Consider the following 17,153-nt stretch of genomic DNA (forward strand, 5'->3'; position numbering starts at 1 on the left):
TTAGTTAAATTAATGTGTTGTCAGGATAGATGAGTTCAATAGTCCAGAGAGGGGGATGAAGCCTTACCTCTGCCACGCATGGACTTGGTGTTCTTGGGCAAGGCATTGAATACCTGAAGTTCTCTTTCTTCACCTATAAAAATGGGACTAATTTTATGAGTGTGAGAATTGTGACAACCTAGGGGTATAATGGATGCAAAAATTCCTTGTAGAAGAATTTTGCCCAGCTCCTTGTAAGAATACATGATAAAAACACTTAAAAATATCAAAGTAAAATTTTATTTTAAAAATAATCTCTCTAATTAATTGAATACAAATCTGATAACAGCTTTACAAAAATAGCTTTGAAAAAAATACATTCTCAGCAATGTCTTCATGTTAAGTGTTAAAATTCAGTAATGTTACACTTAATTTCTTTAGGAGGTACCTGGGATTGAACTGGGGGCCTTGAACATAGGAAGCAGGTGCTCAAACCACTGAGCTACATCCACTCGTCAAGTAATATTACATTTAAAAAATACTTATTTTTTATTTTTAAAAAGATACTTAGATTAAATAAAACGATACATAAAAAATATAAGGGATTCTCATATGCCCCAGTCCTGACACCTCCCACTTTTCCTAATTAACAACATCCTTCATTAGTGTGGTACATTCATTGCAATTGATGAACACATTTTGGAGCATTGCCACTAAGCATAGATTATAGTTCACGCTGTAGTTTACACACTCTCCCACTCAATTCTGTACATTATGGCAGGATATGTAATGTCCTGTATCTGTCATTGCAATGCCATTTAGGACAATTCCAAGTCTGGAAAATGCCCCCATATTACACCTATATCCCTCTCCCTACCTTCAGCGCTTCCAGTGGCCACTGTCTCTACATCAATGATATAATTTCTTCCTTTGCTAGAATCACAATAAATCTATAGTACAATACCAGTAAGTCCACTTTAGTCCATATTTTATTCCCCAGTACTGAGGGTTCTGGGATGGTGATGCCCACTCCACTTCTAATTGGGAGGATTATCCATCCCATATGGCTGATGGATGGAACCCTTTTGCTTGCAGTTGTAGACTCTCTTGGTTCCTTGGTGTGGTGGTCATCCATCCTCACCTCCTTGCTAGCTGTCCTGGGTGAGTCCAATGAACTAGAGAGTAGGTGTTGCAACTCTGCCGAGGCTCAGGGCCCAGCTGTCTTATGGATAGCCCAGAGATTGAAATTTCTTGGATATACACCTACCAACTCCAGCACCAACTATAGGTTCAAATAAAAGGGACAGAAGAGGCATGTGTAGAGAAGTCACGTCTGAGTCCAACTCTGTCACACTCAGGAGCATAAACTCCAAAGTAGGGCCCACTGGCAAGGTACCAAACTACAGAGCTATCTGCCATGAGTAATGTTACATTTAGGTCCCATGGTCTCCACATGTCATCTTCCATGTCTTCATGTGGTGGTTGTTTTGTGCTGTTGGTCTTTTGGGTGCAGTCCCTGTCTCCCACCTTCTACCTAGGGCCACACATGTGCTATTCTCTCTCACATCTCTTCTCCTTGTTCTTACAGAAGTCACTGGTTCGGTTGGAGAGAGGGCATGGGGAAGGGGAGGAATCCTTGTTTGTCAATCTTTCCCACTAATTTTCTCCATGAAACTGGGTCTTTCCTTAGTTGGGCTGAGCAAGTTTCACATCCAACACAGTGGGGAAGGGAGCATGTAGCCCAGTGGTTTTTCGTTTGGCTCTTTTTGAGTACTCGCCACCCAGCTGTATCAGAAAGGGGCTCCTATATAGTGTGAAAGGCATCAGTGGGTGGTACTTTCATTGTAACTAATGATTATTTGATTAAAATTGTCCTCGAGGGAGCTGTGATATAGGAGATAGTGCACTACTATGGTATACAAATGATCTAGGTTCAAATCCCTGCATTGCACTTGTGCTAGGGGCAAATCTCTTTATTTTTTCCCTCATTTGAAAAAAAAAAAACATACTCCATCATCCAGATTTGTTTTAGGAGTTTAATGGTGAACTGTGTGTAGAATTGCTTAGCACCTACTAAGTACACAATAAATGATTTTCCCCATTCATTGTGAATGCATTATTCTTGCTATTTTACATTTATGCAGCTGCAGCTGTTAATAAATCACCTTAAACTATGTAAAAAGATACCTGTTTTCAAGGGCAAGGTATTATAGTTTTGCTGAAGACATAATAGGAAGAGTTTTTTTTTAAACAAGGCCTTAATCACAGTTTGCCCTAAATATTATCCTTTCCTAATATGTCATATTGAGAGTTCAGAATGCTATCAATTTTAAGAAACAGTTGTTTGTTCTGGTAGTTCTTCATCCTGGCTATATTGCAATCATTTGGAAAACTAAAATAATATCAATGACTGGGCTTCTGCCTAAGGCTGCCAGAATTAACAAATCAACACACAAGACATCCAGTTAAATTTGAATTTCAGATAAATTCCAAATAATATTTTAGTCTAAATATGCACTCTCCCTGTGAACTATTTGGGATACAATTATATTTTTTTTTTTTTCAGTATTTATCTGAAGTTTAAATTTATCTGAGCAATTTGTGTTTTACCTGGCAACTCAATTGGATCAAAATCTATAAGAGTTGCTTTTATATTCTTTCATTTTCAAGCAGCCAGACTTGGAAACTACTGTTCTAGATTTTGCAAAGAAAGAGAAACCATAATCACTCAGAGGTAATTTTTTAATGGATGCTAAACTGAACTTATTGCCCATGTGAGTTAGTTCAGCAGGTAGTAAAAAAGATATTCATCTATACATGGTTCAGAAATGTTTTGTAAGTCAGGTTAATATGAAACATTTTTCTTTCCAAGAATGGGGAACTCAATTTCTCAACTAAATTCATTCAGGCCAAGATTTCCAATGCTAACTGAATTTTCAAACTTGGAAAAATGAGAAAGGTAATATAAAAACCAGTTGTATGTAATCTAAAGGTTCTTTAAAAATAAAAAAAAATTAAAAAAATAAAGCAAGATGCACATGAAAAAAAAGGCATTTGTAGAGTAGCTAGTGTGATTATGCTCCTTCACTCATCAATATCCCCTCTCCTTGTGGCCCAGATCAAATGTCGGGTCTCCCACAAGTCTTCCTTGATTTTGATTGTACTTGATCCTTCACTCTTAAGAATCCAGTAGTGCTTTCTCTGAACCTTATGTACTTCTGTGTATTCTCTAAATTTCTTCACATTCTCTCTGAACCACTAGAAATTTTCTACTCTTTCTTGTAATAACTCTGGTTTCTATCTGATCTTGCTTAGAGTACTATAAACTCCTTGAAGACCAGTGCTGATGGTTACTTGATAAATACAATTGAAGACATAATACATAGAGCTACTGGAAAGATACAAATGTGAGACAAGAGGTTTGTCTTTCAACCCTCATCCAGATATCAACTAGGCTTTGTCACATCTGGATGCCAGTCAAGAATATCCACTACATAAAACATCTAAGAATAAGATGTTTTCTTTTTGCTTTTTATTAACAGTCTTTTGTACTTTAGACTTTTTGCAAATTCTTATAGGTCATTAGTTTGACATTTAATAGCAGGCCATGGTCTATTTGGAAGTGCTACAAATAATGGATCATGTTAATGATTAATGCAGCACAAATCAAGATAGCTCCAAACATTATACATAAGGGGTTGCACTCCAAGCTTACAGCTGCCTTCTTAGGAAGAAAGTGTTCTAATGGATCCAACTTCGGTCCTACTGCTGTGTCTCTTGTGTTTTCTTCTCCTTTTACTTTTGAAACAGAGCTATGGGAAAGGGACACTCCCTCCTGGGCCCACTCCTCTTCCAATTATTGGAAACATCCTACAGTTGAATATTAACATCAGCAAAGCTGTATGCAATGTAAGTATGCTTCATGCTCTGCCAGTGACTTGCAAGGGGTAAGTAGAAATGGTTCTCACTATTAAATGAAGTATGTTCCTGGAAGCCAGCTATTAAAATTGGTCATTGTACTGAGCAATGTAATACTGAGTAGGGAAATTCTTCCTACCTTCTTCATTTTCAGGCTTGTCATTGCAAAAATAATGGAATGAAACAACGCAGTTGGCAGGTAGTAAAAATACAGGGCTCTGTAAGCCTGAATCAAAACAATAAGAACAATAAAGTTATGAATTGGCCATTTTGTTTTGTTTTCAGTGATTTTTTTTGTAGCAATGTAAATGGCAGTTCATGTGATTTGTGCATTTTTATTCAAAAAGTAGTATGTTCTCTTGTAGTAGTGTATCAAGGGGCTGGAGAGGGTGGGAATGATGTTTCCAGCAAGGAGATGTGTTTTATCACTGATATTGTTTAGAATTGCTGGTGCATGGGGATAATAATAAGAAATCAGACTGAATTTTACCCAACTCTTTTATATTAAATACACCCTTTTCTTGCCTATACCAGGCTGTTTTCCTACCCCTCTCCCCATTTCCTTGGCCTGCCTTAAGAGCAGTGTGCTTGGCTTAGATTTGTTACAATAATATTTTCAGAAGAAGAAAATTATGATTGAAATCAAGGCAAGAACTAGAGCTTCAGGGCCAGTAAGGGAGTTCAACATTTAGTGTCCACAGGATGGTGACTATCCTGCTGGACCCTGCCCAGGGCTGTGGGCTGCAGATGTTGCCAGACAGATGGACAGAAGAAGTGTTCTTCTGAGAGTTGCTTTTGCACTTCAGTAACTATTGCTGCCCTCACACTTTTTCTGTGCTGGTTCCACCAGGGGTTCTCAGACTGGAGCTGGGTGAATATTTAAAAGAGAGTTTTGGGGGTGGCGGACTTGGCCCAGTGGTTAGGGCCTCCGTCTACCACATGGGAGGTTCATGGTTCAAGCCCCGGGCCTCCTTGACCCGTGTGGAGCTGGCCCTTGTGCAGTGCTGATGCACGCAAGGAGTGCCCTGCCATGCAGGGGTGTCCCCCGCGTAGGGGAGCCCCATGAGCAGGGAGTGCTCCCCATAGAGAGAGCCACCCAGCGTGAAAAGAAAGTGCAGCCTGCCCAGGAATGGTGCCACACACACGGAGAGCTGACACAACAAGATAACGCAACAAAAAGAAACACAGATTCCCTTGCCGCTGTCAACAACAGAAGTGGGCAAAGAAGACGCAGCAAATAGACACAGAGAACAGACAACCGAGGTCGGGGGGGAAGGGGAGAGAAATAAATAAATAAATAAATCTTAAAAAAAAAAAAAAAGAGTTTTATAGAAATCACCACAGATCTCCTGAATCTGAATCTCCAGGGGCAGCGCTCAGCAACATGCAATTTGAGAGCCTCCTGATGACTCTGGAGTCTCAGCTGAGCACAGGTGCCCAGGCAGGCCCAGGGAGATGAAACGTTGTTCAGGCTTCAGAGTCAGGTCAAGAGCATTTGAACTGTACTCTTCCACTTATGGGATGTGGGGTCCTGGGAAAGGTCCATGAGCTTTCTGAGTCTCAGATTCATCGTGGGTAAAATGGGGATAAATAACCTTATCTTGAGAGGTTGCTGAAAGGATAATTAGAATAAGGTTTGTACCAAGTTCCTAGGCCTCTGTCTACACACTGGGCTCCCTGTGAATAGCAGATTTTGGGGTATATATAGAAAAGTCAGAAATACTTGATATTGTGGGTGCAGAATAAGAACATTAGTGATATAAAATGATATCAGTCTGAGTCACATATAGCCATATCAGGCAGAATAAAATAAACCTTGGCCTTAATGTCTGCCCTGTGTTTTGGTTTTCCAGCTAGCAAAAATCTATGGCTCCATATTCACTGTGTATTTGGGCATGAGGCCTGTTGTGGTGTTGCATGGATATGAAACAGTGAAGGAAGCTCTGATTGATCATGGAGAGGAGTTTTCTGGAAGAGGAGTTTCCCCAGTGATAGATAAAAGTCATCAAGGAATGGGTAGGTATGTGTGTATGAACGCGTGTGTGTGTGCGCACATGTGTGTGTGCATGGTAATAGTAGTAGTAGTAGCATACAAGGAACTAGATTAAATACATATTTAAATCTCAGAATGTGACACAGCAGGAAACAATTTGCTAATATACAACTGAATCTTTCTGAAAATATAGAAAAGTAGAACTCAGTTTTCAGTTTTGGATATTTAGGGAAAAGGGTTAATAGGTAGAAGGAGAGGATTAAAGAGAAGCAAAGAATGGTGGGGCATGGCCACAGGAAGGATAGAGGTTAGTCTGTCTTCCCTTAAGTACCCCTCCCCGCGCCTAGACTGGACCAACAAGAGCTGTGACAGTTACAGGCTATTCAGAATTACACTAAGGCCTGCAAGTTCCCTGATCTCTTCTTAAATCCTCTATTAGAAACAGGTGAATAAAAACTACCATGGGGTGGGCCAGAGAAAGAAGCCTTAAAACTTCTTAAAATGGGCATTTGTTCAGTCTGGATTAGGGTGGGTGTGGGACCAAGTTATCTTAATAGTCACATGAGCAGCTTTTCCAGCCTTTTGGAACAGGCATCCAACAATTGTGGTTAACAAGGCAGACCTTGAGTCTGACTATAAAGCTTCCTTGACCATCTGTTCTGCATAAGTAGCTGTGCAACTTTGGGCAAATTTCCTTCATGATTCTCTGTCTTGCCTCTTCATATGTAAAAATAGGAATAATAATTACACCCACTTCCTAGTGCTCTTGTGGGACTTAAGTGAGGCAGCCTCTGTTTTGCTGGCAGGACAGCACCTGGCATGTAATAGTATCAGAGATGGTTGTTCTTTTGGTCACCTGGGCCCCTGGTTAACACACTGAGACCTCAGTAGCCAAGGAGAGCATGGGAGTTACTCTTCCACAGAGTTCTCATAGTTCTTCTCTGCCTCTCCTGTTGTCCTGCCTTGAGGAAGCTCACCGGGCGCTCACACATTTCTGATTGTGGAAACCTCCAAAACAGAAGATTTAGAAGAATACAGAGTCCATGTCAAGTGTTGGGTGAACTTACCCCTTCTCAATAGAAAATGCTGCAGAGACCCATCCTCCAGAGCAGATTTCTGGCTGATCCCATTTCAGGAGAGAGTTTAAGAGGTTGTGGTGCTTTTCTCATTGCCATCATGATAGCATACCACTAGTAGATGTGTGAGCTTGGGCCAGGAATTTGACCTCTCTGAGCCTCAGCATCCACTCTTTTTGATGGAGACAATAGTGCCTGGCTGTTGGTTAGGTGGGGTTCAAAAAGGGTAATGAAGGAAAAAGTCCTACCCATAGCATTTATGTGTGTGTGTGTGTGTGAGTTGTGAATGGTGGGACCACTACAAATGGCAGCTTAAGCCACTCAGGCAGAGACTGGCACATTGCCATGCCAGCCAGGTTTTCCCTCTTAGAATTTCCCTCCTGAAATGCCATGTTGTACTTGACTTCTATGGTGGCCATAACAAACTACCTCAATCTTAGTGGCTTAAAACTTCACATATTCATTATCTTTCAGTTCTATAGGTCAGAAGTTTTACATGGGATTGAAATCTCAAAGGACTAAAATCAAGGTGTGGGCAGAGCTGTGTTAGTTTTTGGAGGCTCTAGGGGAGAATCTGTTCCCTTGCCTTCCCCAAGTTTCTACAGGCCACACAGTCCATTGCTTATGATCCCCTTCCTGTGTCTTCAAAACCAGCAACCTGCAGCTATCTGACCCTTACATAGGCACCTCTTTTTCTGACCACAACTGGAAAAATTTCCCTGCTTTTAAGGACTCTTGTGGTTAGATTATGCCCATCAATACAATCCAGGAGATTCTCTCTATCTCAAGGTCCTTATCATACTCAGATCTGCAAAGCCCTTCGCCACGTCAGGGTATGTGCTCACAGGTTCCAGGGATTAGGAAGTGGATATCTATGGGGGCCATCACTCTACTAACACACTTTTGAAGGAGGATTTTCTCCTGTGTCCCTTCCTGGTAGGAATCCTTTTCAGCAATGGAGAGATATGGAAGCAAATGCGACGCTTCTCCCTCATGACCCTGAGGAATTTTGGGATGGGGAAGAGGAGCATTGAGGACCGCATTCAGGAAGAAGCCCGCTGCCTTGTGGAGGCATTGAGGCAAACCAAGGGTGGGTGAGTCTTTACAATGTCACTGACCTTAACAGACTGATCTGTTCTGTAATTACAGCCTTGGAAAAATTGTGGCAGCTTTCTTTCTTTCTGAGTAATGGCTAAGTTAGCCCTTAGTTGGAGAACCAAGGAAGCATCTCTGCATGGGTACACACAGGATTGTAGTTACAGTGGGGATATAAAAGTCACATTTAATTGGGTCATTCTCCAAGGTTAATTTTTTTTTTACTCAAAATGTCCTGATGGTAAGATATTATTAATAGAAATATGGGGAAAACAAACTCCTCTGGGCCAGCTAACAAATATTTTATATATAGAAGTCCAGCAAAGTAAATATTTTAGGCTTGGAGACCAAGAGGCAAAATCAAGGATATCATACAGGTCTTATGTAATTGTTGTACCTGTAATTATTTAAAATATATCACTAATAAATGTAAAACCATTCCAAGCTCACAGATGGTTGGCTGTTATTGCCCTGAGTTGGCACATTTTTTCCCACAGCCCAATTCTGGGCTCTCTGTCCTGGACTATTTCTCTGTTGAAAGCTTGTCAACAGGACATGATGGGAATAACCTCACATACTCCTTTTGGAGGATGAAACAAGCACTGAAACAAGTAGATTTGGCCTTTCCCTTATGAGCCTATGTTTGCATGGCCAACCTCATAGTCGCAGCTGCAAGTTTCTTCCTAGGTCATGCCTGCAGGCTTGTAGGTGCCATCTTTGAAGGATGCTCTTCCATGGCTCAAATGGCCTAATTTCTTAGTTTAATAATCTTGTTAGGGCTATCTTTGCAAACTGTTGTTTTAAAATAATTAATTAGTAATGTAATTATTCACTACTGTTTTGTTTCATATGGTTTAAGTGAAGGTATATGGGAAATTATGAAAGATTCACAAATATTGGGGTAAAAAAGATTATTTTTTGTGAGATTCAACCATTACCAGATACTACTTACAATCCCTTCACTGTCTGACATTTGGCTCTGTCTCAGTTCTGCTTAATTTTTTTTTAACTACATTTAATTATAGATGTTATGAATTAGAATCTTAGTGTAATTATTTACCTCCTATTGCCAACTCTACTGACTCTTGTGCTTCCAATGGCACCTCAGCTTTGACTCATACAGTGATCCTGAGTGACAGCTAGGATTCCAAACTTCCACCATTAACAGATTTTAGTTCCCTCTTTTACATGAGGAAAGAGAAAGTGAAAATAAGATTTGAGTTTGACACTTGAAATGAGTCAGGCTGAGGAACAGAAAGAAAAAATATTAAAAGTAGAGATAGCCCAAGACAGCTCTGAGACACTATTAAGTACACTTGCTTAACAGCAAATTCCAGAAGGAGAAGAAAGAGAGAAAGGGGCAAAAGGAATTCCAAACTTAGCTAAAGATGTGAATGTGCACATCCAAGATGCTCAAAGAACACCAAATAGGATAAACATGAAGAAAAACACATCCCATCATATATTGATTGCACTATCAAATGCAAAGGGCAAGGAGAGAGTTCTGAAAGCTGCAAAGAAAAGCAACATGTTATATAAAAGAGAGTTCCAATAAGACTGAGGGTGGATTTCTCATCAGAAACCATAGAAGCAAGACTGGCACAGTAAACCTTGCCTCAAATAGTGGGACTCCTGAGGGCTCTAGAGACATGTAGAAATTACAATCAGGGTAGACAGCTCAGGAGTTCAGCACCCCGTCAGTGGGCCTGATTTTGGAATTTATGCTCCCCAGTGTAACAAAGTTAGACTCATTTATAGGTTCTCTATACATGGCTCTTCTGCCCTTCTATATGAACTCATAATTAGCACTATACTTGATAAATATCTGTTCCAGACACTTAAATCTTTGATCCATCCATGAGCCAGTTGAGCCCTGATTCTTGGCAGAGTTCCAACGCCTACTTTCCAGTTCAATGAACTCACCCAGGACAACTGACAAGGAGATGAGGATGGACAATGCTCATCCCAAGGAACAGAGAGTGTCTGCAACCGCAAGCAAGATAGTTCCATCCATCTGCCCCATGGGATCTAAGCCCTCTTTCAATTACAAGCAGAATCAGTATCACCATCCCCAAATTCTCAAGACTGGGGAATGTACAATGGACTAAAATAGGCCTATTATTATTCCCCTATAGACATTATTATTCTAGCAATGGAAGAACTCTTATCATTGATATAAAGGCAGTGGCTACCAGAGGTTCTGAGGGATAGGAGGCGGAAGAGCAGGTGTAATGTTGGGACATTGACATTGTCCCACATGACATCGCAGTGATGGATACAGGCCACTGTATATTTTGTCATAACCTACAAAATTGTTTGGCACAGAGTGTAAACTCTAATGTAAACTGTAGTCCATGGTTAGTAGCAGTGCTTCAATATGTGTTCATCAATTGTAACAAATGTACCACACTAAAGAAGGATGCCGTTAATGTGGGAAAGTGTGGGAGGGACAGGGAGTGGGACATATGGGAATTCCCTATATTTTTAATGTAATATTCATGTAACCTAAAGCTTCTTTTAAAAAAAATTAAAAAAAGAAGAAGGCAGTGGGTTAAAATACTTAAAGTGCTGAAGGAAAATAACTGCCAGCTAAGAGTTTTATATCCAGTAAGACTCTTTCAAAAATGAGGGAGAGACTAAGATATTCTCTTTCAAAAGCTAAGGGAATTCATCACCACTAGACCTGCCCTACAAGCAATGCTAAAGGGAGTTCTTCAGACTGAAACAATAGACAGTGGCTCAAAGCAGCATAAAGAAATAAAGACCTGCAGTAAAGGTAACCATTTGGGTAATGATAAATGGCAATATTATTGTATTGTATTTATTCAGTCATAAAAAGGAATGAAGTCCTGATACATGTGATAACATGGATGAACATTGAAGACATCACTCTGAGTGAAATACTCCAGACACAAAGGAGAAATACTGTATGATCTTAGTAATTTCAAACAATTAGAGTAAACAGACTCATAGAGTCAGAATCTAGAATATAGGTTACCAGGGAACAGGGTGGGAACAGGCATTGGAAAGTTAAGGATTAATTTTACAGGGTTCCTGTTTGGAATGATGGAAATGTTTTGGTAATGGTGGCAGTGACGGTAGCACAGCATTGTGAATGCAATTAATAGTGCTGGAATATATTTCTGATTATGATTGAAGGGGGAATAAATTGTATATATGGCAATGGAATAAAAATTTTTTTAAAATCCATGAAACTACTGTACACAGCAAACTCTAAGTTAAACCATGGATTTTAAATCAATAGTGCAATTATAAAAATGTGCCGTCATCAACTGTAAAGAATGTTCCACATCAATGCAAGGTGGGTATCCTGTATTTTATGCATGATTGTTCTGTAGATCCACAACTCTCTAATAAAGGGAAAAAAGATTTTAGGCTGGAAAACATAAAGAAAGGTCTCAAAACTTTTCAAGATATCTCCTTTAGGTAATGTAAAAATTCATTAAAAGCTTAGTCTTTTTATTTTTAAAAAGTAATCTAGAAAAGAAACTGGCACAGAGCTAGTTAACTGTTTAATGTCTAATAGTTTCCTTGCAATGAATATAGCTCAAGTCATCTAATTCTTTCTACGGGTATGAATTTGGGGAATTGTGGTTTTTTACATACTCAGGTTAATGATCAGTTGCTCACAACAATCTCATTTTATTTGTACACTCTGCTGCATTTTTCCTTTGCCTAAATTAGTTCATCTGTAAAATGAAGATAAACCCCAAATGGCCAAATGTGACCAACTTACAGTAACTCACCGTGTCTGTCATGGCTTTATGTGGAAATAACCCACGAGTCTGCAAGAAGGGAATTTTCTCCCATTAAACTCAAATTTGGGTTTGATGAAGACACTAAATACTATTTCCCAGAGATTTTTTTTTCTTCATTGAAATGAGGAAGCAAAGGAATCCATTTAACATTTTTTGCTTGAGCTGTGATTGCAGTGTGAAACAAAAATTCCCCATTGTATTTTTTAAGACTCCCTAAACCTACCCTCTGAACCTGTCTTTTTGCAATTTTTTTCCTGTATGTTTTTCTTTTTTACTTCCATATTTTTATTATATACATATTTTAATATGCTTTTTTTCCCCCAAAAATACTTAGATTACATAAATGTTACATAAAAAATATAGGGGATGCTCATATGCTCCGCTTCGTACCTCTCCCACATTTTCCCACATCAACAACATCCTTCACTAGCATGGTACATTTGTTACAATTGATGTACACATATTGGAGCATTGCCACTAAGCATAGACCATAACTCTCTCCCACACATTCTTGTAGTTATTGCCAGATATAAATGGTCTATATCTGTCATTGCAATGTCATTCAGGACAATTCCCAAGTCCCAAAAATGTCCCCATATTACCCCTGTTTTTCCCTTTCCCTTCCCTCAGAACCCCCAGTGGCCACTGCCTCCACAGCAATGATATAATTTCTTCCATTGCTAGAATCATAATTCATAGTAGAATACCATTAAGTCTACTTTAGTCCACCGTTCATTCCCCAATCCTGAGGATTCTGCGATGGTGATGTCCACTCCACCTCTAATTGAGAGTGTGCTGCGATCCCATGGAGCAGACAGATGGGACTATCCTGCTTGTAGTTGCAGAGTCTCTTTGTTCCTTGGGATGGTTGTTGTCCATTATCATCCTTTGTAAGTTGTCCTGGGTAAGTCCAGTGAACTGGGGAGTAGATGTACTTGCATGTTTTTAAATATTTGAATGCCCCTATCAAGCCTCTCTCTTTACTCTTCTCTCAGCTTTTCATTAAATTTCTTCAACTTCTAATTATTCAAATGGTTTCAGTGTTCTTCCATCCTTTGTTTTTTCCTGTATCAAGGCTTCAATATTGAGAGCTTTTCAAGACAGGTATGATTCTCAATGCTAACTATAATTTGCTCAGTGTAAGAGCTTTTTAAAACAGCTTCACCTAATTTTTTGTTTTGTTTTGTTTTGCCCGTAAATTAACAGGATTATAGACTAGTGTGAGTCAAGGCAGCAGTGCTATACTGAGCAATATTGGAGCCTGAAGTACAAGGAAAAAATGGATGCCCTATATACAGGCTTTATGTATTTTTTTAATGGTTAATAGTTTTAATAAAAATATTACTGATGCATTTGCTTCCATTAAAGGCAGGAAAGTAAAATTACAATCAATTCTGTTTTTGGAATAAATAAAATATTTAAACTTGAAATTATGAGATTTAATATATCAACTTTTCAATTGTTTGTATATTTCAACTACTGTGATGTTTTGGAATAAATAATCATTGAGAATACAAAAACTTGTTTATATTCTGTTTGTCATTTATTTTTGGCATTAATTCTGATTTTTAAAATACTGCATAAAATACGATTTTCTTGGTTGCTGAGATTTTTGCTGCCCCTCTTAAGTTTTTTGCCCAAGAGTAGTGCATCACTTGTCACCCTAGTCTCACTCCTGAAAGGCAGATAAGGTAAGTGGGTGTGTGGAAAACTGTTATTATATTTGCTAGGATGGAAAGTTTGTTCAGTTTTAGGGAAAAGTGAGTATATTTGATTTAGATATCCTTTTTGAAAAAATGCTAAAGAGATTTTCAGGTGGCTATTGCTTCAAAACTTCTAAAAGTTAAATTTATTGTTATCTGAAAAACCAAGAGATTTATGTTTGTATTAATTTTTAAAAATTATTTCTGTTTAGCATCTCCTTGTGATCCCACTTTTATCCTGAGTTGTGCTCCCTGCAATGTGATCTGCTCCATCATTTTTAAAAATCGTTTTGAGTATGATGATAAGTGTTTTCTTAATATAATGGAGAAATTTAATGAAAATTTCAAGATTGTGAGCTCACCATGGATCCAGGTGAGGCCAAATGAAGGTTATTTAGGCTCTTGTGCTGGACCAAGGTTCAAAATTATTTGTGGGTCAGACTATGATAAGTAGTTCTGAACACCAAAATGTTGCCCAGAGCTTAAAGTCATGCAGGATACATCTCAGAAAGTCTCTTGTGACCATTTATTTGAATCCCCGAAGTTTATGGATAAAGAAACTAATGCCTAGAAATGTTAAGCAAATTTTCAAGGAAAGTCATTCATGAAGCTTGAGTGGAATCTAGGGCTGTAACCCAAGGCCACTGGCTCCCTATTTAGTGGTGTTTTCACTGTCTTCCACGCCCATGTCAACATAGATCACTCTGGCAGTGTAGAGAATTGTTTTGTATGTTCAGTAGAAAGTTATCCCATGACCTAGCGTAAACTCTGTGATATATAGTTGTGCTTAAATGTTTTTTTCATTGAATAAATGAGTCTTTCTCCTTTTAGATCTGCAATATGTTTCCCATCTTCACTAATATCTTCCCAGGAAGTCATAATAGATATCTTAAAAATAAACATGAATTGCATGATTTTGTTTTGGAGAAAGTAAAGGAACACCAAGAATCCCTGGACATTAATAATCCTCAGGACTTCATTGATTGTTTCCTGATCCAAATGGAAAAGGTAATCTATGGACAAATGGTTGTCTATCTAGATTATGTAACTCATTGATAAGTTCTGTACTTTTTGGGGTCATTTAGGTGGCTTGGTAACACTACTTGATAAGCAGTTAGACCTTCACTAAGGGCCAGTACCCAGCATTACAGGGATTTTAAAATGTGAAAGTTTAAAAGTTAAGAATCATGGTCCTTACTGTTACAGCAAAGCCAGGAGTTCTGAGCCCTAGAAACTCAAAACCAGCACTCCAGAAAGGTGAATGAATAGTTTTTTATGTGTGGGCCCAGAGGAGAGTCAATCTCCAAATTCTGAGCCTCGTTTTTCAGTTTTCATAGGTTTATCTAGGATTTCAGGTGGGATCAGCATAACTTTGCTCATTGGCTAACGCGTTGCTAAGCGAAAATTTGCAAGCAGGGGGTTTAAGAGAGGCAGAATGCAGTGCAAGGTTGCGGGCTGATTTACAGAAGCAGGGGGTGAAGTCGTTCGTTTGATATCTTTCACCTACACCATGTTTTCACAGGCTAATTTACAGAAACAAGGGGCAGGAGTTAATTATTTGATATTCTCCTGCAAGGCCATGCCTCACAGGCTGATCCACAGAAGTGACTTGTGAGATATTTTGCAAGGTTATGCTTTTCATTCCTCAACAATTCCCCCTCTGATGCCCCTATACAATTTTCATAGGGTGTCACTTATGTGGGAAAACAACTTTAAGGTAGTAAAGCATTCTACAAGACACAAGTACACTATTAAGATTAGTGTCCTTTCAGCTACACTCCAGTCTCTGGGAGCTGTAGCTGCCAGTCCAGTCCCAAACAGCAAGCTGAGCAGTTCAAAGAAGAGTAGGAACCAAAGCAAATAGGAATCCATTTAGTCAGGTGATGGCGACTCTCGGTGGCTCGGGGCAATTCAGATTTTCAAGGGACAGTCAGGTATGGGGTGATGTGTCCAGTTGTTTTGTTTCTCATTGGAATGTGCCCTTTTAACTCTAGTATAATGAATCCAAGGGTCAATACCTGAAACTTTGAGAGCAGTGGGGGTTATAAGGATAACAGTATGTGGGCCTATCCTGGAGGCTGGAGGGGCTCTTTTTCAGTTTTTGTGACACATACTATTAAATAATTACAACCATGATAAACAACATTGTACTTTTGTCTAATATTATGCTGAAACATTGGTAGATTTCTGGGAATTTTATATACTTTTTAAGTAGTCACAAGAGCTTTTTACTCATACAACTTTAATTAACAGAGGGTTAAACAATCTTTTTAATTTTATAATACTTTCAAACACTTTCCATTCAACTTATTATGTATTAAAGGAAATGAACAAATCTTTTGCAACAGTTTGAAATAAAAAGATATTTTTCAGGATCTGATTTTGAGAAAGCAGGTTTGAACATTATGTTCCTTAAAAAGAGATGAGACTTCTCTTTTTTTTAGAAAACCAAGAAAATGATAAGGTTCAGGTACAAGAAACTATTTTGATAAAACAGACTTTCTCTATATACTGATTATTCAGGACAAAAACTTTTTATAAACTTTTACTAAAACAGACTAATGACTTGAGAAACTTTGACACACTAACAGAGAAAGAATAAAATTTTAATTTTGCATCAGTATTTGATACTAAAACTTTTAAAATTTTATAGATAGACCCATCAGATCTTACTGAACTTTAACCATAAAAAATTCCTTTTTCATGAACCTTCTGTACTTTTGGAATTCATTTAGGTTTTGTTCCACATTTTACTCTTTCTTAATAATCATTTTATTTTAGGACAAAATTATTTTGTTTCCATAATAATAAAAACACATTCTATCCACCCTACATATCTAAGTTACCAAAATGATTTTGGAAAGCAACCTCTTACAACATACAATTGTTGTAAGCAAACCTCTTACAACATACAATTATCATTCACACTAAGTAAACTTGTTAAAATAATGATTCATTTTGGTTATATGCAATTATAACCTTTTTAAAATTTTAAATACATAATGGCATGCAATACTAGAAACAATCTTTTAGAAACAAGTTGGCAGGGGAGGCTGGCTGCCAACAAGTTTTCCTGTTATAAAATTACTTTTTGTTATTATTATTAATACAGAATTTTTTTTTAGACAGAACAGTTTTGTGTAATTGGGCTAGGGTTTTTTTTAACTGCTGGAGGATAGAATCCTGGTCAGTTTTTCCTAGGAACCTGAGATTTTCCTTGAAGGTTTGAATAATTGGGGGTGGCTGTTTAAACAGAACTTCAAAAGGTGAAAGAAAAGCCTGAGGGTCCGGGAGTGTAGTCTGACTTTAAGGAGGGCTAATAGGAGTAGATTTACTCATGGAAGGCCAGTTTTTTATTTTATTTTATTTTTACAGACCTTGGCTAAGGGTGGTTTTGAGGGTTTGACTTATGAGTTTTACTTTCCCTGAGCTTTGGGGCCTATATGCTATGTGGACTTTTTTACTTAATTCCTAACATTTTGCTAGTTCTAGGACAATGGCTGACAGGAGAACTGGGCCATTGTCGCTGCTTGTGGATAAAGGTATTCCGTGCTGGGGAACTATTTCTCCGAGCAAAGCTTTAGTTATTTTTTGTTTTTCATGTGGGTGG

General features: G+C 38.4%; 1 protein-coding gene across 1 annotated transcript in view; it reads left to right on the top strand.

The window, feature by feature from the left end:
- The first annotated feature begins 3,686 nt into the window (after window positions 1-3,686).
- Window positions 3,687-17,153, top strand: part of LOC101433204 (cytochrome P450 2C19-like) — a 32,547-nt gene continuing 19,080 nt past the window's right edge. The window contains exons 1-5 of the mRNA XM_004482222.3: window positions 3,687-3,888; window positions 5,751-5,913; window positions 7,907-8,056; window positions 13,756-13,916; window positions 14,375-14,551. Of these exons, the coding sequence (XP_004482279.1) occupies window positions 3,724-3,888; window positions 5,751-5,913; window positions 7,907-8,056; window positions 13,756-13,916; window positions 14,375-14,551 (816 nt within the window). The 5' untranslated portion in view covers window positions 3,687-3,723. The remainder of the gene's footprint in view (window positions 3,889-5,750; window positions 5,914-7,906; window positions 8,057-13,755; window positions 13,917-14,374; window positions 14,552-17,153) is intronic.

This window comes from Dasypus novemcinctus, chromosome 6 (genome assembly GCF_030445035.2).
Source record: "Dasypus novemcinctus isolate mDasNov1 chromosome 6, mDasNov1.1.hap2, whole genome shotgun sequence".
Classification (NCBI taxonomy): Eukaryota; Metazoa; Chordata; class Mammalia; order Cingulata; family Dasypodidae; genus Dasypus; species Dasypus novemcinctus.